Below are 26,816 nucleotides of genomic sequence, written 5' to 3'. Positions count from 1 at the left end.
TTTATTAGCTGCTCCACGGAGAAGGCTGCAGCACGGAGCTTAGCAGATGCGTGCTTAAGCCTTCCTCTGCCACCCCATGAGCAATTGCTGAACTCCGAGCTTCAGATTTTAAAGCAAAGCAAGGAGCCTCTTAGGAGCAGGAGCCTCCATCAAGCTGGGGGAAGTACAGACACTCCCAGCAGACAGGCTTTCAGCCTGCCGGAGGACTGGCTGCAGGGCCCACCAGGAAAGGCTTCTCAGCAGGCCTGAGGCTTTCAGAATAGACTCCTGGTAGACATGAAGTGTTTAGAGCTTGAAAAGCCTTGTAGGTGCTTATCAAGAAAACAAGCAACAACGAGAGCTGGGCAATGAGAGCCAGGCCCTTGGTGAGCCCTCTGCCACCCTAGCTAGTTCATTCTCCTGGCTGTGGCCCCTTCTCCCTTTGAGTACCCTGCGGGCATCCTTCAGCACCCCAAGGCAGAGGTGGGCACAGCTGCCTAGCACTCCAAGGCAGGGCCAGGGTCTTGATTCTGTTTCAGCTCATTTCTATCTCCAAGTGACAACATGAGCAAAGCGGGAGGATGAGCCATTAACATAGCCGAATCAAACAGCCACATAAGAGGCTGTCACTGGGCAGGGCAGTGGGATGGAGGGCTCTGTGACCCAGTAGCTACTTGTTTTCCTCCAGCTGCTGGAGGCGCTAGTGCTCACAGAACAAGGCTGTTCCCAGCAAGGAGGAAAATGGCCAGATCTTGGTCCTACCCATTTCTAAGGTACTGGCATATTTAGAGACAGGATACACGGGATAGAGAACTGTCTCCTGATCTTGGTTCTGGCTGCTGTGCATGTCTTTCAGGAACCATATCCTCATGAGAGGACGGAGAGCCACCACAGCTGCAGTTCTAAGATAGCCCATGCTGTGTCTACTACGTGAAGACTTAGCATGTGCTGCCTGGTCATCCCTACCTCAGCCACGTGGTGCTAGTGTCCCAGAGAGTTCTCACCTCCTTGAGATCCTGAAACCCAATTCAGATAAGGAGAGTGCCTGTGGGCCAGCCGTGCTGAGCACCATTCTGGCCTGGCGCTAGGGATTAGGCCCCGCAGCCTCTTCTTTTAGGTTAAGACGCATTAGAGGGGATGAGAGACTAAGCCCAGGCTGGGACCTTCCAGACACCAGCACTTCCCTCCCAGTTCCAGGGGCACAGTAAACACACAGGTGTGGAGCAAGGCGTGGGTGGAAATGGCCTGGGCTTTCTGCTAGGGCTAGAAAACTGGCCCTTTCCCTTGCTACTCAGGGACAGTCAGGGCCTCCCAGGCCCGGTGCTCCCCTGCCAGCCAGCGCCTTTCCCTTCCATCTGACCCTTAAAGCACCAGCTTCATGTCCTCATGTCCTTCACTCGTTGGCCCCTGAAAAACATGGAGGCACATTGCCTCTGCCTCTGCCCTGTCCCTGGAAACATCCTCATCCCAGGGTTAGACAGAACAGGGTGACGGAGGCCAAGAACAGGCCACATAGCCCTTCTGGGCTTAAAGCCTGTCAGTCCCCAACCCCCGCCAAAGCCCAGTAACCTCTCCCCCACCCCGGACCATTTTCTCCCTGCAGCCCCTGCTGGAGAAGGCCTGGATGCCAGCTCTGCTCCCATGTAACATAATACTGTATGCCACAGGAGGTATCTGTCTCTTTTTTCCCCCTTGCTCCCCCATCCCCCACCCCACCACCAGGTGTGGCACCTGCAGCAGATCCCTGGGAAGCACTTGCCAGGCTGCCCAGTTTAGGCATAGAGCAGAAGAACCCAACATTTAACCATCCACGTGACTTAAATGGGGGCTCCATAGGTGGAGGGCTAAGGTTGGGCCAGATCTTAGCCCTGCTGCCAACTCACAGGGGCCTTTCAGAGAGTGGAGCCAGAGAGCACGTACCGCTGGAGATGAGAATGGAGTCCAGGCTCTCCTGAGCTCACCTAAAGACTGGATGCCAACGGGGCTGAGCGGTTACCCGGCCTCTTTCTAGGGCTATCGTGCAGAACAAGCTAGGCATCCTTTGGAAACCAGGCCTAACTCCTACTTACCGTTACTGTGATTTCCTGTCTGGAGGGAAGCAGAGGACTGCAGGTTGCTGCTCAAGGACCCATAGCCACGGTAGCTGTAGCTGAGGCCACCATTGGCGTACACAGGGTCCTGGGAGTAGGCAGAGGCTGGCAGTGAGTAGGGGGAATGGGTGATGGCTGTAGAGTCCCGAGAGTGCTGCTTATCCAGGGCTATGGGTTCGTCCTGCAAAGGAGGGACGGTAGTGCTGGAGTATCCAAGGGACAGCAAGCCTGGTCACTGTCCCTGTCATGAGGTAGGCAAAGGCTGCAGCTCTTTGGCTTCTGGGGCCCAGTGACGTGACTTGACCTGGGGCACGCTATTGGTTCTCACTCCCTGGGCACCTTGCCCCAGGGATCTCCCCCGACTGCATCTCCCTATGGACGTACTAGGTTGTCACTGCCTCATGTGAGAACCCTCTCTTCACTGGCCTAGAACCTGTGATCTGCTGACTTCAGTCTTTGAGTGCTGGGGTTACAGAGATGCACTTCCACACCCAGTCAGCCTTCCTCTGCCAAGTCTGCCAATCCCAGTCATTAACTCCTCTAGCACTCTCCACCGACCTCGCGGCACCTCCCTCACTCCATCCTTTCTGTCCCCACCTCAGCGCTGTCAGTCTAAAGCTCTGTGATCACTTCCCTTCCACCCCCCCTATGTACCCCGGCTGCAGGCGCATATGACATTACTAATGACCTCCCCCCCCCCAGCCCCCGAGTGAGACCCCTTCAGGAGACAGCCAGCATGAGCACGTACTTGTGAGGACTGGTAGATCTCCAGGCGCATCCTTTTAGCTGCTTTCCTTGTCTCACTCTCACAGGCAGCTGCTAGGATATTTTCTGCCATGGCTGAGGTCAGGTGGGGAGGAGTGGGTCTCGTCTGCAGGCAAAAAGGACATAGCACTGGTATTTGGACTGCAAGGGTCCTGGCTAGGGTCAGGGGTGGCAAAGCAAGAGTTTCGGTTCTAGCACCTAATAGCCTGTTTTCCTCATTTGTGAAATAGCCCTACTGGGAAGCTGGAGTAAGGAGTGTGGAGGACAGCGATGGCGCCACAGGTCCAGGTGGCCAGGAGGTACTCACCATCTCCATGCCATTCTTCTTCATGCGACGACAGGACTTGAGGTATGTGCGGATGCGCTTGCGGGCCCTCTCCTGGAACTCGGGGAACTGCCGGCTGCACGACTCAATGATGGCCTGAATCTTCTCCTTGGGCTGCTTGGAGATGGGCACCATGCGGTCCAGGTTCTCATCCACAAACAGCCGCACAAACATCTAAGGGAGACACAGGCCATGGGAGGGGCCGGCCCCACCTCACACCCAGCCCTGCTCCACCAGCCCTGCCTGGGACTCACATTGAAGGCCTTGAGCCGCTCAGGGTCCATGCCTTCTGAGTCATTCATCTTGTCGTTGTCCTCATGGTCATCGTGATCATCATCGTCATCGTCTGCGGTGGGTGCCCGGCCCACTGTCAGGTCCTCAGGACAGCCACTGACTTCTGTCTTGATGGAATCATAGCTCCCAGAGCTGTAAGGGGGAGACTGAACCCGAACAAGAAGCAGAGACAGATCAGGCGACTGCCTACTTGGTCTCCCATGGTAAGCTTGGGGATCAGGTAGGTGAGCTCACCTAGCTGCCACAAGGGTCTTGGCTGCCAAGATCCTCAGCAAGTTAATCCTGAGAGCAACAGTTCTTCCCCCCAGTGTCCCTAGGCTACCACCAGGAGGGCCTGACTGGAACAGCATTCAAGTAAGTGCCTTGCCTCTTGGAGGCAATGGGTAAAGTGTAGTAGCCACTTCCTTGATGGCAGTGCCCACATCAGCACCTGCCATGCTGAGGGAAGGACACAAGAAAAAATTGACATCAGCCAGCCTCTCCTGTGTGGCAGGATCTGTTTGGGCTTCCCGGGTTCCTCCTGGATCCCCAAGGGACTTCGACTTTGAGTTGACAAGTGAGCTGTCACCAGAGCAGCAAATGTGCTGTCTATCAGGAGGAGGAACAGATGGGCTAGGAAAGGGAGCCAGCCAAGGCAGGAGGGCCATGAAGCAGGGTGCAGTCCCCAGCTCCAAGGCTAGCCTGTTTCCGCCCACCTCCCAAGAGACTGCAATGGGGCCTGGGAAAACAGGAATTCAAGAAGGAAGCGAGAAGCCCCAGCCTGCCTGCTGTAGCCTGACTGACTGGGAAGGGGCTTCAGCTCTCTGCTCCCCGGCCCCCCCCCCCGCATTCTTCCCTCAGTCAGACAACAGGTAAAGGTGCAGCAGCTTCCGTGGTGGCAGTGTCCATCTAGGACTGGTCACATCATGAGAAGGACACAAAAGAAATTCTCATGAGCCGGCCCTTCTGTGTTCTAGGATCTACTTGGGCTTCTGGGTTCTCTCAGCCTTCACCGACTTGGACTATGGCTTCAGCTTTCTCCTGCTTCCCAGCTACAAAGTTGCCCCTGGTAACCCAGCTCCACAATACTTGTCCCCCTGGCGCTGAGGCTGCTGTCATTCACTTGGTTAAGTTTGCGTCTGTGGTTTGCCCTGACTTCATCATCTCCCCTCTGAAGGACACTGGCATGCAGTGAGTAAGTTGGGCCCAGGAGAACACACAGCTGCAGTCAGGCACTGTGATGTGGCCACAGCCTGGCCTACAAGGACCTAGTGCTCCCCAAGAAACAACTCAATGAAGATACATGTGGCGGTGCCTCTGGCCCTTAGGGCCCTCTCACCATGACCACACCAGGACTTAAGGGGCAGAACTGTTGGTCTACACACCTGCAGGGCGTGGGGCTGGCACCAGCTGGCTCTGGACAAGTCAGCTCTGCATGGGTTTCTTTAGCTGAATCCTCTGCCAGGGCCAGAGCAGCAGGAGAAAACTGTAAGGCGCCCTCAGTACCCACCCTTGTGCCATATGGCCATGGGTAGCAAGTGGCTTGAGGGCTCTGCTGAGCCAAATTTGCCTCCACCCTGGGACAGCTGCTCTGTCTGGTCCCTGGACCTACTTCCAGCCTGATCCCTATGGGCTGAGCTATACACGTGGCACCAACTCCATTCTGTCACTTTAGACCGTGTCCTGGGCATGTATCCAACCCCCCCTGAAAAAGAGACAGGCCAGGGCAGAAGAGTCTACTGATAGTAGGCAGATGGATTCAGGGGGGAAGAGTTGAAGAGGTGCTCCAGGGGAGCTGGCACCTGCTGTCAGGAAACCTGTGACAGTGAGGACAGTGAATGAAATTATGGGCCATGTAAGGGGACCCACCCTGCCCACCTCTATAGCATATCAGCTTGGTCAAGAGAGAAGTTCCACAGCCCTCATCTCTCTACAACTCGCCCCTTTTTTGCATCATCTGAAAACATGGGGACAGGCAGGCATATTAGCCATGAAGTGTGTGCTGCCTTTTCAAAAGGTGTGTGTGTGTGTGTGTGTGTGTACACACGCATGTTCGCAGTGGGGGAAGGGGAATAGAAGCCGCAGTGTATGTGGAAGTCAAAGGACAACTCTGTAGGGTGGGTCTCTTCTTCCACTTTCTGCAGGCTCGAAAGGTCAAACTCAGATCACCTTTAACAACTGAACCCTTTTGTACTTTTTTTCCCCCCTCTGAGGTTTTACTATGTAGCTCAGACTGTCCTGGAAACTCACTAGCCTAAGTTGGCTTCCAACTACAGAGCCCCTCCTGCTCTGGGGAAACTCTGGGTGCTGGAGTTATAGGCATGATTGCCATGCTCGGCAGTGTTTTGTACTTCTGTGCCAAATGTGCCACTTACGACAGACTCTGTTCCAGGGAGGAGAGCAAGCCTCAGGAACACACATCACCTGCTAACTCTCTACCAAGGCAGGAGCCATGGACCCACTTCATGGATGGACACTTTTCAGAAAAGAAGACCTACTCGGGGCACGCTAAGCCATCTGCCGTTCTAGTGGAGCTCTAGGAAATCATGATGAAGTGGCCACAGCCACTACCCGGGCTTGATGTCACACATGGGCTGGCTCAGTTCCAGCTACACTACAGTATGTATGACCTTACTCCAGCCTCCCAACAACCCAGAGGCACACAGCCTGCAGCCCCACTCACCTCAGGAGTGCTCTTTACCCCATATTTGACTCGGCTCCGCAGCCCGTCAGTGGCGCAGCCATCTGAGGGGTAGGACGGTGTGCCCAGAGCCGTGCCGGGTGGGAGCTTATCACACAAGTTGATGGGCTGATCCTCGGCAGTAGCAGTGAAGTCCATGGGGGCTGCAGCGCCGTTGCCATTCATCTCAGGGAAGGCAGGGTCGCCCTGTGTGCTGCTCGAAGTGGATGGGTTCAGGGTAGAAGAGCCGTTGCCACTGCCACTTTCAGAGGAGGAGTCATCTGGAACAAGAGCCCTGGGCGTCAGACCCTGTCTCTGCACCCACTGTCTCCAGAGGGGGGTGGTGCCCTCAGCAGCTCCCTTGGAGTACCTGTGCTGCTATCCTTCAGAGCAGAAATGTGCTCTGCTCTCCATACCAGATGCTCTGGGATGTGAACTGAGCCTCAGGCCTACCACCTGGGCGGAGGCAAGAGCAGGGAAGTGGGACCACTAGGAGCTAAGTGGCCGTGACCGGCATATGCAGAGTGTAGAGGTTTCTCTCCACCTCCAAACTTACAAACGCCAGAGACAGGCTCAGTGGCAGCTCCACTTCAGGCGGCCTACCCTAGGTCCTTAGATGCTTTCAGGGCTGCAAGGTTAACTTTTTCTTGCTGCTCAAAAATGCACGCGCGTGTACGTACACACACACACACACACACACACACACACACACACACACACACACACACACACACACACACACACTCTGTACAGGAGGCCCTTGAATCACCCCTTCCTCTGCCTAAGACACAGCTCTGCTGCCAAACTCCCCACCCATCCCTGCCTTCCTACACAGAGTCTAGCCCTACGTGCTCTCTGTGCCTGGCCAAGGGGCCTCAGACAGCTAGCTAAAAGCCAATTGCTGATCTGGAGGCTGCATCTCCTGTGTTTTCAGCTGGCCTTCCTGTTTTCTTGAGGTGGGAGCCCTCTGCTGCAGAGAGCACAGCATTGCAGCATCCAGAGGATAAATGAGCTCCATGCGTTTTTAGATAAATTCCAGGCTTCTCTTTCCACAGGTCCCAGCCTCCTGCTTCATTAGCTGGGACCACAGCAGCTACTCTAGACCTCCTGGGGTCACTGTCAGGTGAGCACCCTTGTGGATAACAGTGGTGCTTAGGTACCCTGGAGGCCCTGCAGCTAAACCCAGCAAGGGGACGGGGAGGCGGCAGAGGGAGCCCCCGACCGACCGAACCCTGGCCCACCCTTTCCCCCAGGTCGGGGTCCTGCTGACCCCACCCCCCACTCCCAACAGATTATGAAGATTTAGTCCCTAGTGTTGAACACTGGGCACGAGCACTGCCTGAGTGTCCCCATGGTGACTGAGCGGCTCTAGTGCCCCAACCAATCACTAGCCTCTCAGCTGCCTGAGGGTGGGGCCCGTCTGCCCATCAAGCAGCCAGAGCCCTGAGTAGAGGGGGATGGGAAAAGTGGCATTCCTCCTCCTCCCCACCACCACCACCACCCCTCTTAGCTAGCACAGGTCATCAGGGCCAGGCTACACTGCCCAGGCCACCTTTAGGCAGTACTGCTCCGTCCTCCCTTTATCCTATGGGCTTGGTCCCAAGCTCTTGAGCCTATCTCTGGGACCTCCCTGCCTGACTCCTCTGCCCTCACAGATGGGCTTGAGTTTTTCTCTGACAGTTATCTCCAGAAACTAGTCTAGAACATTAGAGAGAAAAACAAATTACCTGGCAATTAACTGAGCACCTACTGTGTGTTGGCCCTGTCCCAGATGAAGAAGCAGTGATGACTATAGGGTGCTGGCATGCCTGGGGGACCAGCTATAATATCTTAAGGAAGTTTAACAAAAACTAGGAAATTGAGGTGTGGTGGGTGCCACCTGCTCAGCAACTGTCAAAACCCACCACTGCCATACTTCTGCAGCTCAGGCTTTCTGATGTCATGGCTTCCCTTTGTCACTGCCAGCCCCTTCTTGGAGTTCACTGCCCATGCTCTAGCCTCCTGCCCTGCCAGTTCCCACCCTAACTCCTTAGCACCTGGGCCTCCAGGCTGGGGTAGGGCTTTGCCTGCCCTGCTCCTTCTAGTCTGGCTCATTTTAGTGGCTTTTATGGCCTGACTCTGCCCTGCTGCCTCAGGGCACCTGGGAAGGAGGTACCCCCCACAGTCCTAAGTACCACCCACACAACCATTGGTAGAAGCTGGCACCTGAGAGGCTCAGGGACCTGCGGTCTGGGGGGAAAAAGCTGAACAGCCACCCTGGCTAATGAGCCTTTGCCTGTTCTTAGCCACTTCCGACTTAATGCCTTCTATCCTGGCACCATCACCCACAGGACACTTGCTCAACCTGGAAGGGCACTAGATGAAGGGACACTGGAGAGACAAGCTGCTCTTCCCTGGGCACCATGCCAGCAATAACTGCATTTACTACAAGCACCAAGGCTTAAGGCCAGCTGCAGCACCACAGCCTGCATGGAGACAGAAGTGGACTCCCTTGTCTACGGGCCTAGAGCAAGCAACATACATACGGCTCTGGAGCTGCTCAGGACGCACAAGACAACCCTGGGGTCCAACCCAGGTCCAAGTCGGCTGCGATGAGAAGCTGCCAACACTGCCACCCCGGCTGCAGGCCCAGGCTCATGCTGCCTGACCTTCTAGAAAGAAGAGGTGCTAGGTGCAATGGGGACACCCATCTCTCTATTCTCCATCTGGCAAGCAAAGTGGTTGGACAGATGAGACCCTGGGACAGCAGAGCAGGGGGACTGCTGTGGCCACACGGACCACAGACCTGTACAAGAAACTGGAAGCCCATACCGTTATGTAACATCCAGAGTTTAAAATCTCAGGGACTAGTATACACTAGTAGGGCTTTTAAAAGCCACTAAAATAAAAAGGCAAAGTGTGGTCTAGCTATTCAATAAAAGACTCGCCCTTTAAAAATGGTGAAATTTAGATATATGCTGCAACATGGGAAACCTGTGAGGGTGTTATGCTATGTGAAATAAGACGGACCATGTAAGGAGATAGTGACTCCACTTAACTGCACAGGCTAGAACAGAGGGGGGAACTGAAGCGGGGCCACCTCATGCCTGAGGAGGGGAAACGGGCCCATGCTCAGGGAATGCAGAGCTTCTGTCCAGCATCATGAAAAGTTTGGAAACTAGTGGTGCTGATTGTATTTTGAAGTATTGAAGTATATATCCCAGAGGTCTTATATTGACCACAAAAACAAAACAAAACCAACCAATCAACCAAAAACAAAAACAAAAAACCCTCCAGTCAAAAACCGTAAACTTCTGAGCAAACTAATGTGTCCTCATGTTACCCATGCTGCACTTGGGGCAGGACACACAGTCTGCATCTGAAAGGGAGAACAACTACAAAAGTCCATATTCTACAGTCGCCCCTCCATAGTCTAGCCCAACATAAGGGTTCCACCTTGTGGGCTAGCTCCTGTTTTTAGCACAGCCTAGCCCAGTGCCACCTAACAGGAGGCCCATGTTTTCTGGCTGTGAAGGCTGGCGAGTTTTAGCACAACGCAGAAGAACTAAGAAGAGGGTGAACATCACCTACATGACCTCAGAGGGGCCACCTCTCCTCGCGCCTCAACCTCACTTTCAAATGGCCCTGGCACCAGTGAGACAGCATCCATGGCATTACTGACTCTCCCTGGCATGGAGCAGGTGCTCAGAAGTGAAAGCTGGCTACTTTTATCCAATACCTCCTTCCTTCAGGCGCACCTGCTTCTATGCTTGTGTCCCCAGACTGCAACATGAACAGGTGGGGCCCCACGCTGTGTCCTATCAGAGGTGGGCACAATACGGAGAAGGGGAGGCCCAGCTCTGCCCTGAGCATCACTACCTCAGGGAAGGCTCTGCCTACTATCCCATCTCATTCCTGGCACAAGCTGTGACTGCTCTTCTGCAGAACCGTCTCCCCTATTGGGCCACAGGGCCTCCTGCCAACCCCGCCCCCCTCTGTGTCCCCGTCTGCCCACCCCACCCCACCACCCTGCTGCAGCTCAACCCACCTGGGCCTTTGTACTTCTGTCACCTCTAACTGCTACACTGTCCCTGGATCTCCAGAGTTTGTTCTTCACTTCCTGCTCCTTTACTTCCGGAGCTTTGCTTAAAGGTCACTGTGTCAGGAAGCCCTCCCCTATCCAGCCAGCCCTTAGTGACACGCTAACCTCTTTACCTATTTTCCCAGCACACTTACCTCCTCCTCTTCTCACTGTCCATTTATTCTGTCTGTAGCCTGCAGGTAAGCTGCCCCTGGGCCTTGGCAGAGCTCTAGTGGTAGGCCTGGATCACTCCTGCTTCCCTGTAAGCCACACCCTTTCTTCTAGCAAGGGCCCCTGGGTCTTCCAGGGTTCCTCAGGGCAGGCATGTACCCCAGTCTGGGGCAGTCAACATGCCCCATCACAGCCACCAGTAAAAAGCCATATGGCCAAGCTGGACCCACACAAGTCAGACTGATGTTTCTCTACCTGAGGGCAGCAAGACCTGTTAGGCAGGGGCCCCATCCTGGGGAGATCCAGAGACTGGCTGACACAAACTTCCAAAATCTGTCTATGTCTTAAACCAAAGGTAATCCTAAACTATTTGGTTATGAGAGCAACAACTTCCTTCTTGTCAAAGCTAGCTGGAGGCCACTTTACATCATGTAGGTCTGCTTTGGTCTCTGAGAACAAGGCCCTGGGAGCTGGGCTTTATGCTTCCCACCGGTCCTGAGGCTGCTGCCTCACCTCGTACCCAACATGGCTCAGGAAAAGGGGACAGGGATGCAGCAGCTACAGTCTGATGCACTGCAAATTCTTCCTCACTCTAAAGAAACGTGACTTGAGACGCACCCAACACCCCATTCATTGCCTGAATGACATATGGTGGGCTGGGCCAGTGGTTTCGGCTTGCCTCACTTTCGGCCTGACCTTGGGCACAACCACCTCCTGGGCTCCTCTTATCTGAAACCTAGGGAGTTGCCGCTGACGCCCTTCTGGGCTCTAGTGTTTTATGACTCCATGAAATAACCAGCTGGCCCCACAGCACTAAAGGCCTGGTGCCCTGGCCCTTTTAAGACTGTTACCTCTTCTCTGGATATTCTTTAGGACCCACTCAGACCTGGAGCTGGAAACACAAGGTGTTTGGGTGACCCTCTCATCCCCACCTGGTCCTCATCCGTGCAGTTGTGCCAGGAGTCCCCTAGGGCATACGCCTACCTGAATCCAAAACAACACTGACAGGGGATAAGCTGCCCTACCTGTGAATGGGCAAACAGCCTGGAAAGGTGCCCTGGAGGCTTTGGGGAACCAGCAGGAATGTATCTCCCCTTCTGTCCATTTCCACAAAAATGGGCCTCCACAGATTGGCAAAGGGTGACTCCCCAGGCTGGGAGGACCCAGAGCCCACCACCTGTGCTTGGAGAGCCCTAGGGCAGGGGAGGCCTGCCATGCCCATCTACTGTAACGGGGTGATGTGCTGCTATTCAAATGGGAGAATTAGTGATGAATGGGGGAAATTGTTCCTCCTTCTGTCCCGTCTCCAGAAGGAGACAAAAACTCCTTTTACCTCAGCAAACAATGCCCTTATGTGGGCGCCAGCGCCCTGCAGCCTGCACAGGCCCAGCTCTGTGCAAGCCGCCAATCACCGCTCTGGGCTCTGGGGCCACAGCCAGCGGTACCCTTCCCCAGTGGGCAACCCACACCAGCCCCCAACCAAAGCTTGAGAAGGTGGCAAGGCCACAAGAGCCTACATGTTTGGTGCACGGGCAAACCGCCTGATGTGACAGAGGTACAGAGCTAGAGGCCGCATGGGCCCCTTGGTGAGACTCTGGTCAAAGCAGCAGCCAGGCAGGGGTAAGGAGGGGCATCAATAATTCACACACAAAAGCTGGGAGCCAGGAAGGAGGGGGGGAAGGTGAAGTGCTAGAATCAGCTCCCCCCCACACCCACCCCAGGGAGTTGTACATGCCAGGAAGGAGTCACTGAAGGTCTGAAAGGAACCTTTGGGCTGCATGCTGGTACACCGTCGCCTCTGAATTTGGGATGTACACCTCACTAGGACTCTCCAACTCATCCTCCACTCCTGCCTGCTTTGACAAAAGCCTGTGGCCTGGGCAATGTTTACACAATGCATAGTTTCAAGGAGCACCAAGCTCCTGGTGCCCATCTGTGCTTTCTGAAGGCAGAGGGACCAGGGGTCAAACGGGGGCCAAGGGATCCAACTGTGATAAGGCTACACTGGGCATGTGACCAGCCACATGAGGCCCATATTCCCCACTTGGTCTTCAGGCTCTGCTGTCCCGCAGCTGTCTCTCTTGAGCTCCCTGGTTCTCCCTGTGATTAATCAGCCCGGTGGGCCAAAGCCTGGGGTCAGAGAGACCACGCTGCCTTTCTGGGCTCCACCCCTTCTCTTTTTTTCAGATAGCGTCTCACAAATCCCAGGCTGTCCTTAAACTAGTTATATAGCTGAGGATGACCTTGAGTTTCCGATTCACTTGCCTTTACCTCCCAAGTGATTACAGACGTGCATCCCCGGGGCCCAGTTTCTGCTGGGGAAGGAACCCGGGGTTTTAGGAATGCTAGGCAAGCGCTTACCAACTGAGCCACCTCTACTCAAGTTTCCCCACACACAGACAGCACATAATACTGATACCTGGATCCATAGCCTCTGCCTCCGCCGTGCGCTGCAATGTTACATCTGTCTTACTCCTTAGGCACCAAGGTCTAAGCTCTGGGAAGCAGCACTGTCCATGAACAGTGTGAGCCAAAGTATGGTTCTGATCATGCAAGTAAGTGATCACATTTTGTAACTAAGGTGTGTGGGGGGGGGCGGGGGGTTGAAGTTTGGTGGTGGCTTTTTGTACAATGCTAGGAATGGAATCCAGGGCCTCATGCATGCTAGGCAAAAACACTAGTTTTAACAATGCATTGCAAAGTCAACTGCAGTAATACAAGCCTGTAATCCCACTTTTTGTTTTGTTTTTGTTTATTTGAGACAGGGTTTTTCTCTGTGTAGCTCTGGCTTCTCTGTACTCACTTTTATAGACCAGGTTAGCCTTGAACACAGAGATCTGCCTGTCTCTGCCTCCCTGAGTGCTGGGATTACAGGCATGTAACACTGCGCCCTGCCCACTAGTATATGAGGTGGCTGTGGCAGCAGACTCAGCTTTGATTACACATAAGAAGTTCAAGTCCAACCTGTCTCGGAAAAGGAAACTCGAGTTTCCTACCTAATATACCCAACATATCATTTTTTGTTTGTTTTGTTTTGTTTTGAGACAGGGTAGCCTTGGCTGTCCTGGACTTGCTTTGTAGACCAGACTGGCCTCAAACTCACAGCGATCCACCTGCCTCTGCCTCCCGAGTGCTGGGATTACAGGTGTGTGCTACCACGCCTGACCCCCAACATATCATTTTAACAAGTAATCAGTAACAGGTTTCTGTTTTCATGCTAAGGTCACTAGAACAGGTGTGTTTTCATGAGTGCCACACACCTCTGCACCAACCCATTCTCAATGCTCAGCGTCGACCCGTGAAGGAAGTCTCACAGCACAAATCTGCAGGTCTGCAGGGACCCCGGGCTCCAGGCCCCTGGAGAAGTTCCAAGCTGCTGATAACAGGGTATTAGAACAAGTGGCCTAGGTGCTGAAATCACTTTTGCAGGTGCGCATGGACCTCAAACATGTACCAGATCTGAGTGTCAGGAGTATAGATGTCCCTTCACTGACCAGAGGCTCCCAGGGTAGTCGGCAGTCTCCTTGAGTGAGCACCAGTGCCCAGGTGGCTTCACCAAGAGTACCCAGCCCAGCCCCGCCCTGGATCCCCCTAGTACACACTGGCAAGTTCTGCCTAGAGGAAAGAGCCCAGAATAGAACCCTTGGTCTGCTGCCCCAGGCCCACCACTTTCTCTGTTTGCTGCAAGCCAAGCACAAGTAATGGAAATAAATACCAATTTGAAGTGCAAAGCTCTAAGCTAGGCTCCTTACTGCCTGCTACCTTCAAACCCCCAAAATCATGTACTGTGAGAGCAAGCAGCACCACTTCAGTGTGAGTGATTCACTGGGCAGGGCTCTTGCCTAGGAGCTCGAGTGCGGAGCTGGCAGGCCCCTGGCAACCCTTCCTGTCCTCCAGGAAGGAAGCTGCCTAGGGCTGGTGCATCCCAGTCCTTAGGTCAGGGTAATGACGACAATGCGGCCCAGCCACTTCCTGGTTCCTGGGAGAGTCACCCCCAGACAGCTCAGGCCGGGGTGGTACCTGCCTGTGTGGCCCTACCCAGCCCCTCCTCAGCACAGCAGGGGCACCCCAGAAGAGGAGGGACTCTGGGTACTGCTGGATGAGGGGAGTCTTCTGGTAGCAGGGCTAGAATCTGGCAGATGGCCCCAAAGCCAGGGCTAATCTTCCAGGTTGGGGAGGAGGAGAGGGCAGGGTCTCCCTACCCCTTGCTCAGCAGGTACCATCATCCTGTAGGGTGCCAGAATCTAGACAAGGTCAGGACAAGAACAAGCCTTGCCCGGCCCTGTGATAAAGGAACCCCTCAGAGCTGTCTTCTGGCTCTTCTGGCCTTTGCAGGCCAGGTCAGCCCAGCCCAGCACTGTGCTGTCTGCAGACCAACCAGCTTGATGGACACTTTGTGAGACCCAGGATGCCGTATGGCCCACGGCCAATCCCTGGGCGAGCTGGAACTCTGGGGTAGGGAAGACAGAGTCTACTGCTGTGGTCAGGTGCTTGATGCCTCAAACTGGAGCAAACAGCCCTTGCTTGACATGTGGCAAAGAGGGCCCAGGCCTGGCTTCCAGGCTCGCAAGACATGACCCTAGACAAACAGGGTCAGGGTGATGGACGAGACTAAGATCCACAAGTGTGAGGCAGAGAAGCTCCTTTTAGAAATCCACTGTGGCCGGGTGTGGTGGCACACGCCTTTAATCCCAGCACTTGGGAGGCAGAGGCAGGCAGATTGCTGTGAGTTCGAGGCCAGCCTGGTCTACAAAGTAAGTCCAGGATGGCCAAGGCTACACAGAGAAACCCTGTCTCAAAAAACCAAAAAATAAATAAAAAATAAAAAAATAGAAATCCACTGTGATTCAGGAGGTGGTGGCGCATGCCTTTAATCCTAGCATTTGGGAGGCAGAGGCAGGTGGAGGCAGAGGCACTTGTGAGTTCGAGGCCAACCTGGTCTACAAAGTGAGTTCCAGGACGGCCAGGACTGTTATGCAGAGAAACTCTATCTGGAAAAAGTAAAACAAACTACAAAACAAAAGTCCACTGTGGGCAGCTAGGAACACAGGGGGGCTATAAGATACGGTCTGCCATGCATAAGGGCCTCCGTTCAATCTCCACACTGTTGACTTTTTTTTTTTTTTTTTTTAAATAAACATGGGCTGGAGAGATGGCTCAGGACCTGGTTCTATTGCCAGCACCTACACAGTGGCTCACAGCCATCTGTACCTTTGGTTCCAGGGGAATTGACACCCTCTTCCAAACTCCATGGGCACCAAGGCACACATGTGGTGCACAGACATATATGCAGGCAAATCACCCATACGTATAAAATTATAAAAATTTAAAAAGAAAAGAGCTCAGTGTAGAGTTGGGCATGGTGGAGCAGGCCTGTAATCCCAGCACTCAGGAAGCCGCAAGGAGGACTGAAGGTTTAAGGCCTGCCTGAACGCATAGTGAGACCTCAATATCAAAGACCCTAAGGCCATCCCAGGAGACTACAGCAGGTGCCACTCCTTCCTCCATGTGACAGTAACCAGAGCAGTGTCCAACCATGAGGACCGAGTCCATAGCGACCAAGCTGTAGGAGCCAAACCTCCCATCCATGACGAGTGCTGATCCGCACCAGCGGTGGGCCTGCTGAAGGCCTGGCATGGCAGAAGGCAGCCCAGGGGCAGCCCAGGCCTGGCTGGACACCCATTCATCCCTTCTCCATCTAGTCAGGCATCCACCCGCCTGAGTCCTCATACAGTGCACAGGAGGCACCCTGTCACCTGGCTGCTTCTCCCTTGACAGCAGCATCACCACTCGGCTGTCTCCCCAGCCACCTGCAAGCCTGGAGAGGACAGCAGGCAGAGGCTGTGTGTAGGAGCAGTGGAAGCCCCGAGTGAGTGAAATTCTGAGTGGGTGTACACTGTTGACACAGTCACTCCAAAGTCTAAGACCCATGCTGAAACTGGAAAGCCTTCTCTAGGCTAGGTTCAGGAAGTGACAAAGCCTTCCTTCCAGGCTTGAGTGTGAACATTGACAGTGCATGCAGAAAATGTTGATGACCAGAGCCCTCTCCTCCTGTGTGTCCACAGCCTGAAGAAGACTGCCGCTACCAAGATTAGCTAACCTTGTCCTTGAACAAGCTGTGTGCCATACGCCCTGCCTCCCTGTTCAGCTGTGTGTAACACGGCACCTCTTTGTTCAACTCTGTATTATAAGCACGCTGAACTCCCAGCATGCTGTGGTTTCTCTATCCCTGAGCTCAGACCACCCAATTCCAGCTTTCTGTCTGTTGTCCTTTCTTCATTCCCTTGGTTCTCCCATTCAAGTCCATGTCCCTAGAACCATGCAAAGACATGGCAGCTGTGAGTCAATAGGCAGGGACTTCATAGGCTCAAGTCCCAGGCACCCCCTCAACCTGTGGGTGGAACTGGGACAAGCCATGAGAGCCCAGGCCCAGCCGGCATGGGATCTTCTTGATTGGTTGGTTAGTTTCGGTTTTTCGAGACAGGGTTTCTCTGTGTAGCCCTGGCTGTCCTGGACTTGCTGTGTAGACCAGGCTGTCCTGGACTTGCTGTGTAGACCAGGCTGGCCTCGAACTCAAAGATCCACCTGCCTCTGCCTCCTGAGTGCTGGGATTAAAGGCGTGCGCCACCACACCCAGCTCTGGCTTTTGGTTTAAGATAGGATCTTTGCTTAGAGCTTCGGTTAGCCTCAAACTTGCTATGTAGCCTAGGCTTACTTCCAATTCACCATCCTCCTGCCTCAGCCTCGGTGTTGAGGTTATAGGAGTGCACAACCATGACCAGCTCTGGCTTCCTTTCTAAAGTGCCAAGATCCTGAGGGTAAGGGACACCAGCCTGCACTAAGAGAGAAGGCTGTGGGGAAGCAGGACTGGGCCAAGTGAATCTGGTGAAGGGGCTCAGAGAATCTAGGAGAGGTGGAGGGCCTTTTGGTCCACAGTGATCACTGACCCCCATCCCTACCCACAGCATTTCAGCCTGAAGGTGCCAGTGGGCCAAAGAGCCTTACTTCCATCCTGGCCTGTGACCCTTCCACACATCACCCAGTCCTCAGCAGCTCGGAAGGGGCACAGGAATATTATCCAAGCACTGGCTGGAGTGGGAAGCAGCTTGCTCATGAGCACACATCGGGAAGGAGCAGAGGCAGCAGCTGGGCCTGCAGCAGATGAGAGAGCCATGGCCTCAGCCCTCCTTCCCCATACCTTCCCAGAGTCCAAGGGGGGAGAGAAGTAGGGAGAGGAAAAGCTAGGAAGGCAGCACCCCAAGAGACGGATCTGGCACCATTGTCAAATTTGAGCCAGGGTCACTAGGCCCCACTTGCTTACAAGGGCTGCTCAGATGCCCAGCTGGCATCTCTGGATGGCAGGAGGCCCAAAGCCTTGGTCTTCTGACAGAGCTTCTAAGGGCACATCACTCAGCCACAGCCATCCAGCCACACCAGACAGTTACTGAGGCTGGGACAAGGTCGGCAACTTACTTAGAACACTCTGGGGAAGGGCGACCACAGCAGAGGAGACAGGGCCCGCCTGTTGGAAGCCAGGTTCAGTGGAGTCCTTGGGCCCACAGAGGTGGCCCTGAAGCTTCCTAAGCTGCAGTCTGGCTGTGGCATCCCTCACTTGCCTTTCTTGGCTGTGGCTTGGGATCACAGGAAACTTCTGGGCATTGGGGACCCTAAGACCCCAGGCCCACTCTGCTTCCTGATAGGCTTGCTGCCTGGTGTCTCCTCTAGGAGCCGAGCCCTTCCCTTGCTCCTGTCTGTCCATGGCCACACAATAGTTATTCATTGAGCACCTACACACAGCAGGGGCTGGGACAAAGCATAGGACAAATGACTCTAGCTGCCTGCTTCCTGTGGCCTGGACAAGCTATTTCCATGTCAGAGACCTCTCTGGAGGAACTCATTGCATAAGGCTAGGAGCTGGGGACTCAGGGGACTTGGGCCACTGGGCATACTGGACAACCTTTACTGCAACAGAACCAATCAGTGACAGGAAAGAGAGGAAGCCATTATATAAGGAGTGGAGTAGTGCAGCCTGATCCTCCCATCAGAAGAGTGACTGACAAGCGGCCAGGGGAGCCTGAGCAAAGCTCCCCCAATACCAGTAGCCTTTCTTGTCTTCTTTTGCTCCTGCCCCAAATGCTCTGAAACGCACAAACTAGGGTAGTAAGGGGAACACCAAGATCTATCTGAATAGCCATAGCTGCCAACCTCAGAAAGGTGACTGCCCAGCAGGGTCCCCCCATCCCTGCCCCCACCCCCGGCCTGATGCTGTCCAGCCAAAGCCTTTGAGGACACAGGAGGGGCTGACAACCTCACTTGGTCAGACTGCTGAAAATCCCTCCTTGACTCCCCCCAGCCCAGTGCCAGGCACCAGGAGGCAGCACTGGCCTGCAGGAAGTAGGAGTCCCAACTTAACTAAGGGAAACGCCCATGTCCAGTAGGTCCCCAGGGAAAGGCTGCAGGAGGGCCTCATCTGAGAAGGGCACATATCAGCGCTGAAAGGCTCCAGTGCTCTGCATAATTCCTGCCAGACGACCCCCAACAGCCTGTGCTGCTGAAGGACGGAAGCAGGACCCTCCACTGTCCCCAGGCGGGAGCTTCCTGTCTGCAGGGGGAGGTGAGGATGAGTAATGTCCGTTCCCTGCCCCCAAGCATCCCTTCAGGAGGCCAGGCCTCAAATTTTCCATTCAGGAAGGGGCACAGTGAGAGGCCTAGTGGAATCATGGCAGGGGAATGGAAGGAGGAGCTGCAGACAGGGGTGAGACCCTGGCCCTGCTGCACTGGCCTTCAGGAGCCCTGCTGGCTTCCCTGCTGGGTGTGCATACACACTCACATCTCAATTCACTCACCCACTCACCAGTACTCCCCTAACACTCCCTTGTGCTGGGTCCTGTGTTATGGTCTCTGGGTGCAAACAGTACAAGGGAGAGAGAGTGCGGCATTAAAACAAAGACTCCCACAGATGGGTTATGATAGGATGATGGGCTTTTTCGGCTCCTCAGCAATACCAGACCTCAAGGGCTCTGCACTGCACAGTCTAAAGTGTCTTTGGTAGTTCCTAGGCAAGAAGCTTTTCCAAGCTTTCAGCACACATGGAGTCCTGACAGACCCAAGACAAAGCTCAAAGCCAAGGTCTTGGGCTAGGAGGCTGGGTGGGGGGAGAGGCAGGCGGGGGGGGGGGGGGGGGGGGGGAAACCTGTGTTACCATGCACCTCATACAAAATGCCTGCCAAAGTGGAGGAGGAGGGAGCCTCTCCTGGTGCTGAGCAGACTTCCTCTACCCTCAGTTTCCTTCCCTGTGAGCGTGGACACTGTTGATGTCCACACTGGCAGCCACGGCCCCCTGAGAGCGCCCTGTGGAATGAGGCTTGCTGCTTCCATCCGTGACCAATAACAAGACCTCTGCAAAGGTGATGGAGAAACTCCATCAGCAAGCCTGGAGAGGGAGGGATGGGGGTGGGCCTCGGAGAGGACAGGCGGGTGTGAGACAGGCACAGGTCTAGTAGTAAAGGCTGGCGTCCTGTCCTCTCCCCTCAGGACCTGCCCTACCAAGACCCAGCCTCCCTTTGTTAAAAGAGAAAGGCTGGGTGTGGTGGCGCATGCCTTTAATCCCAGCACTCAGGAGGCAGAGGCAGGTGGATCTCTGTGAGTTCAAGGCCAGCCTGGTCTACAAAGCAAGTCCAGGACAGCCAAGGATACACAGAGAAACCCTGTTTCGAAAAGCTAAAAAAAAAAAAAAAAAAAAGGTAAAGAGAGAAGCAGGGCTGAGGGGAGGGGATTAACACTAGTTTAAGGCCAGCCTGGGTCATATAGCAAGACTCTGTCTCAAAAACAAACAGAAAAAGAACTTAAAGAAGAGCTGAACTAACTAATCCCCAGAGGTATAACCTGTACAAACTGCCTGGCTTCTTGCCATCACTCTGGGTTGTATCAGGGGCTGACAGGGGTGGATGTGCCCAGGAGCCCTGCAGACCAGGGTACTGTCTAAGGAACAAAGAAACCAACTTATCCTTAATGGGGGGTGGGGGTAGGCTGAGGGGGTGTCTCTGTTTCCCTGGCTGCCATGCTCGAGGGGCAGTCTCTATAAATGTCAGCTTGCCTTTTCATTTGGGCCACAAACCTTCAGCAGGCCCCTGTAATGGGCCAGGCCAGAGCAGAACAGAGGCCAGCGCTGATAACAGAGCACAACATGCCTTACAGAACTGAGGGAGGAAGGGGACATTCAGATGCCTGCCCATACAGTGTGCTTCAGGGGTCACGGGAGAGTTCTGGGATAGACACACAAGCAAAATTATAGCTGGGTGTGGAGTGCATTACCAAAGCCACCTGCTGGGCCTGTTCCTACCCCTAGTCCTTCGAGAACAATAAAGAGACATGGTTTCACCAGGGCTCACTCTTGGGGGCCAGATTTCAGCCCACATCTACTGTCTACACATTTTGAGACACAGCTGGCGGGCTGCGCCAGGACTTGAGACTGTGTTCATGATCAATCAAAACCCTGTGCGGGTAGGGGAGGTGGGGGCATGGGGGGTGCTGGAGGGATGACTCAGAGGTTAAGAGCACTGGCTGCTCTTTTCTAAAGATCCTGAGCTCAATTCCCAGCAATCACAAGGTGGCTTACAACCATCTATAATGAGATCTGGTGCCCTCTTCTGGTGTACATGCAGGTAAAACACTGTGTATATATGATAAATAAATAAATCTTTAAAAACAAAAACAAAAACAAAACAACCCTGTGGGAAATCCTTTTGAGTAGACACCTTGGTCACTGGCAGGCCCTAAAGACATGAGAGGCATCTGAGACCAGACCATCTGTCTGGATTTCCTTATGGCATGTATACACTCTGCACTGGAGCTAGGCTGGCCTCTGGCTAACACATCAGCCTCCGGATCCAGCCGCTGATTCAATAATTAAATTGGTAGATCATGGTCAGCACCATCCTCCCTGTTCCTAGCTCTGCTGTTTGCCCTCATAAATACTAGTCCTATCAGCAGGCCAGCCTGCCTGTGATATGTCCAATGCCCATAGCCAGGAGGGGCCTGAGATAGGTGTGATTCTACCCTGCAGCAGGTGGCCGGCTGAGGGACAGCTAACCCCAAGCAGTCCCACTTCTTCTTCTTCTTCATTTGCACTAACTCTAGATCATAGCAAGGCTACCAAGACAGTGCAGCCCTGCTCGGTTTGCTGACTTAACCCGAGGACCTCACCCAATCTACTGAGACTTCAAGGAAGGGTTCTCAGGCAGTGCCACAGTTCCAAAGGCTGCGGTGAGGAACAACAGCATAGCCAGACTTTTCGGCGATTGGGACAGCTTCATTACTCAGGGCTTAAAAAAAAAAAAGTTCTAACTTTCTTGGGAAGGCATAACCAAGGGTGCTTGCTAAGTACTGCTAGCACAGCTCTTAGTAGGCTGTTGGGTGTGGCTCCCAGTCAGCTCAGATGAGGCTGGAGGTCAGCTGCTGGGTTGTCCCGTCTCTAGAGCCCCATGTGGTGGCCCCCATTGGGCCCCACCCCGTGGGAACGCCAGAAGGCAATAGTAGTCTGGAGGCTCACAGCACGAGGGGGTCCTGCTGACCTCAAGAGGCATCAAGGCACAAAAAAGCCTTTTCTTTTTCAGCAGCCAGCCTGCACCCTACTCCTCACATAGCCACCCCCAGGCTCCGCAGCCCCAGGCCCAGACACTTCTAGCTGCCTGCATGTTAGACTCCTCCCAGACAAAGGCAGACTCAGGCCAGCGTGTGGGTTCTGCCATGGAGATGAACTTTGACCCAAACCACAAGGCTCCTACCCCTTATTTACTCTTTAAGGCTCACCTTTTTTTTTTTTTTTTTTGCAGAGTTAACATTACACCCCTTTTCAACCCTGCACCTCCCTCCCACATTCCAAGCCCTGACCTTTGACCTCTCCTAATTACCAGCTCCTACACCCCAGTTCTCTGAGGCCCAGCTTTGGGCTCATCCCTTACTCCTAGTCAGCTCCTTCCAGGGGAGCAGGACGAGCTCTACCAGGGTCCTCTGCCTAAAGCCCTGTTCCACACTCCCAGCCAGAGCCCATGCCCATGGAGTGGATGTCTGCCATCTGCCATCTACCCCTGACTCTCCAACCCCAAGAAACAATCTAGAGATAGGAGCCTAGGCCAGGTAGCCCTGTCCCAAAGCCAGCTCACCAGGCCACTCGAACACAGCTCCAGGTCACACCCACTCTTGCTCTTCCCTGACCTGAGTCATAGTAATTCTGAAATCCTCACCTGACAAACCCAGGGGCAAACAGACAGTCTGGGGTGGGGGGTGGGGGTAGGGGCTCTGCATATGAGAGCAGCCAGCTCTCTCTTGGGTAGAGATGCTGACAACACCAGCTTCCATGCGCAACAGGGAAACCTCAAGTGTCACCTGGGTCCCACCACCCAGAGCATATACAGCTCACCCACAGGGCAGTGTGGGCCCTCCCTGCCAGCTGCCAGGGGTACTCACCATCCTCTTGGCTGTGGAGGTTCTGCGGGCTCCGCATCCTTTCCTCCTGGCTGGGACTCAGGCTGGAGGCCAGGTGGGGGTCAGCTGACATCCATGTGGAGTCATTCATATCAAAATCTTCACTACTCACAGAAGTTTCATCCTGAGCAGAGACAAAGGCAGGTGTTCAGCAGAAGTGGCACACACCGGGCCTGGGTGGCCTTTTGGGCAGACTAGGAAGGGTCCCATAGGGCACAGGGAGCCCCTAAGACCTTGCTCTGAGAGCTAGATAGCACTCTCCCTGACCCCCCTGAAGTGGCCTGGGCTCTGGTTCCTGGCGGAAGCCAGGGCTGAGGGCCCGCGCTGTCTGTAATTGAAGACAATTAAGAGGTCTCACATCCTGTGGGGCAGATAGCAGGGCCTGGCTCTTACTTACCCTGGTGAGCCAAGGTTGACATGAGTGTTGTAAACAAGAGCCACCATCCCCCTCTGGACAGGGCTCACTCTGCACAGTGTCTGCACAGTGGGTAGTGGGACACACCGGGCACTGAGGAGGCCTGCTGCCAGCCCCCCTGGAGCATACGTGGAATTCCTTTCTCCCACTCCCCCAGCCCAGAGGACATTTCTGTCTTCCTCCTTCCTAACCTTTGCTGTGCTTCAAAGATATGCTCTTGGGCGGCTTCCAGAGTTGAGCAGGCCAAACCCAGAAGTGTGGAGAAGGAAGGGGGTGGGGAGGGCCAGGGTTCTGATCACTCAAAAGGGACAGGGAGAAAGGGTGCCAAGGCCTCCCAAACACAGGATAGCCTGCAGGAGAGGCCAAGCCTGCTCCTTCCCCTGACTGCTGGCTTCAGTGTGTCCTTGGCCAGTCATCTCTGGGAACCCCAGGGATGGGGCCTCTTTAATCCAGCCTTCCAGCAAGAAGGCACCCCACCTCCTTCTGACCCAGCCCCTTTCAGGAGCAGCAAGCAACTGTGTTGGGGGCTCCATTATAACATATGGGGAAGACGGCCCAGCAGTGCCACCTGTGGAGTCCTGACCTTGTGCCCCCACCCCTAGCAAGACACAATAACCTCTGTGGGCCCATGGCAGAGCACCCTCAGAGCTGCGCCTGCAGGGCCCTCTCACAGACGTCTCTTTTATGGTGAGCAAACACACTTTGGTTTGAACTTTCTTATGCTGCTGTCCCTTGGGCAGACACATCTGCTCCACATGCTAGGGAACTGGAGGGTGAGTCTTCCTCCCTCTTTTAGTCATGCCTGCTGGCAGGCAGTTTCCTAAAATTCACAGCTTCTGTGCAACAGTGTGGACCCTCTGTGCTGAAGTCCAGAGGACAGGAGCTGAGCCACAACACTGCAGGACTCCACGCACACCCTTGGAGCCTGGTGACAGAGGCAAGTGTGCTCTCCCATACACGCCTGGTCACACACACACTCACCCTCTAGGCAACCTACTACATATACAAGCCCATCTTCCTGCAGCCTACCTTCATGACGGTGCGTGTGCTCACACCTACAGGGACATGCATGTGCAACAGGCTCTCTGCACCAAGAGTACAACAGGGAAGGGTCTCTTGGAGGGACAGAGCAAGGGTACAGAGTGGGGGCTCTCCATGTTCCTTGCTGGCCATGTGGGTGGGCTCTGGGAGTCAGGATCAGGATTTCTGCCTGGGCCCTTGCACAAGCAAAAGCAGAAGAACTCACAGCATTGTGAGAATGCATGAATTAAGTGACTCAGTTTCCTAGCAGTACCTTTTTGTCTTTTGAAACAGGAGATACTTGAGTTGGGCCCATGGTGTGCAGGTCTTTAATCCCAGGACTCAGGGATTTCTGAATTTGAGGACAGCCTTTCTACAGATCGAGTTCCGGGGCCACAAAGAAAAACCTTGTCTCTCAAAGTAAGAACAAACACAAAAGAAGAGAAAAAGAAAGCAACAGGAGCTATCTATGTAGCCTAGGCTGGCCTCTAGTTTACCATCCTCCTGTCTCACCTACTCAAACCCGTTCTTGTTACTTACTCACTCAAGTAGTCCCTGGACACCAACTCCGGGCCAAGTGTCCTGCTAAGTGCTGGGAACCCAGCTGAGGAGCAGACCCTGTTCCTGGCCTTCCTGCTACTCCCTATCCATGGAGCAGACGTGGCGTCACGTCAGTTGTTGCCCATGACCCACAGTTCCTTCACTGCCACCACCTCCTCCTCCTCCTCTTCCTCTTCCTTTCTCTTTGGCTTTTCAAGACAAGGTTTCTCTGTGTAGCTCTGGCTGTCCTCAAACTCAGAGAGATCTTCCTGCCTCTGCCTCTGGAATGCTGGGATTAAAGCTCCAGCCACAGTTGCTCCTCTTAAACAGCCTGCCCATCTCTCTGTGCCATCAGCCAAAGCAGCACAAAACTACCACGGAGCTCTGTCCTGTGTCATCCCAGGAAGCTCTGGGTCCTTCCAAGAGTGAGGACCAAGCTGCCTATTGCAAGACTTGTTGAGCTGACCGAACTCTCGGGCAGGAGGTGGTGTTTAACGAGGACGCTGCACTAATATGACAAGCAAGGGCTCTGGTCCCACTGCGCAGTTCTTGAACAGGGGCCATATGAAAACCAGGACCGGGCAGGCGGGCCGGAGGCTGCATGTTGCCCTTAGTTACAGCTGCTAGCCATCCCACAAACGGCCTAGGGCTGCTCGGCTTAGACTGTTGAACTGTGCAGAAAAGTAAGCTCCACCTCATCCTGCACAATATGGACTGCATTTCACACTAACACTGAAATTACCTGGGAAGAAAGAGCATCCGATACCTGCATGTACCAGGACCAGAGCTTCATAAGATTCCCTCACAATGGCCCCACAGAGCAGTCCTCACACATGCACCTCCAAGGTTTGCCCCAACTACCCAAGTGACAGAACCAGAGGCAGAGCTGGGGTTTCAATCCAGACAGTTTGTACCCAGAGCCATGAAATTACACTTTCTACCCTTTGATCAAAAGTGCCTGATTCCTTAATGACAAAGTGCCTCAAGATAATACCCAAAGGCAACCCATAGCTAGTGGGGCTCATATGCTGAAGGGCCTGTGCACACGCACACACCACATGCGCTCGGAGATGATGCACGTTATTGAACATCTACTTTGTGATGAGATGCCAGGAGCTAAGGAGGCTCCTAGCTTCAGACTTTCTCTAGGGACAGGAATCAACTAAAGCTTCGGGCCCATCTACAGGTATGAGAGGGCTCTGGGACCCATGCACAGTTACTGAACATCAGTGTCTCTCTCCCCAGAACTTGTCCACTGCCCCCAGGTTTCTGCCACCCCATCTGCTGCTTTGTGAAGGTGATTCTGGGAATTCTGAAAACCCAGACACTTAGTGCTATGGCTCATTTTATTTTTTCTTCCTTTTTTAAAAAAAATTATTTTATTTTTGTACATATACATTTATATTATTACACATATTTTTTTAAAGTGAGAAATCAAGCCTATTAACCTCAATTTCTCAGAACTGAGTAAGCTGTAGCAAGGTAGCCAACTGGTACAATTCCCTTCAACATGCACACTTGAAGAGCTGACCTGGAGACAGCCCTGCTACCAGCAGAGCCTGGTGTCCACGGGGCAAGGGCAGCCCCTGCAGAGGAGCAGACTCAATGTCTCTGCTAACCCCGGAGCTGAGGCTGGCAAGGCGGGCAATTACACAGGCAATTACCAGAGCACACAGTTCAGACCCATCACCCAAGTCCAGAGGGACCTGTGGGAGGGAGGGGAGAAGAAGAGAGGCAGCCAGCCCAGGGCAGGAGTGGTGAAGCCTAAGGCCTGCCTAGGACCCCAGGCACGCCCCTGCTCCCTCAAGAGGTCACAAGTAAGTTACTTCTTCTAGCTCCCTTCTTAAATCGCAGGAGGATTTGAGCTACTAATTGTTCTCTCTGTTAAGTAACTTCAATGAGATACTCATTTGAAAATGAAAGTGTGCAAGCCATGCTTCTAAATTCTCTCTCCTGAGACTCTGTGTGCCTGACCAGGCAGCTGAGGCTAGCTCCTCCCAGCCTTTGCCCTT

General features: G+C 54.0%; 1 protein-coding gene across 2 annotated transcripts in view; it reads right to left on the bottom strand.

The window, feature by feature from the left end:
• The window catches only part of Nol4l (nucleolar protein 4 like), a 119,398-nt gene that overhangs the window by 2,159 nt on the left and 90,423 nt on the right, over positions 1-26,816 (bottom strand). For both annotated transcript variants that reach the window (XM_051143442.1, XM_051143443.1), the window contains 6 exons: positions 22,812-22,953; positions 6,116-6,393; positions 3,414-3,599; positions 3,142-3,333; positions 2,818-2,940; positions 2,049-2,250 (listed from right to left, as the gene is read on the bottom strand). In XM_051143442.1, coding sequence (XP_050999399.1) covers positions 2,049-2,250; positions 2,818-2,940; positions 3,142-3,333; positions 3,414-3,599; positions 6,116-6,393; positions 22,812-22,953 — 1,123 coding nt within the window. The remainder of the gene's footprint in view (positions 1-2,048; positions 2,251-2,817; positions 2,941-3,141; positions 3,334-3,413; positions 3,600-6,115; positions 6,394-22,811; positions 22,954-26,816) is intronic.

The sequence above is a fragment of the Acomys russatus genome, chromosome 4 (genome assembly GCF_903995435.1).
Source record: "Acomys russatus chromosome 4, mAcoRus1.1, whole genome shotgun sequence".
In the NCBI taxonomy this organism is placed as follows: domain Eukaryota; kingdom Metazoa; phylum Chordata; class Mammalia; order Rodentia; family Muridae; genus Acomys; species Acomys russatus.
The sequence above is the reverse complement of the archived record's forward strand: the minus strand, read 5'-3'. Positions and strand labels throughout refer to the sequence as shown.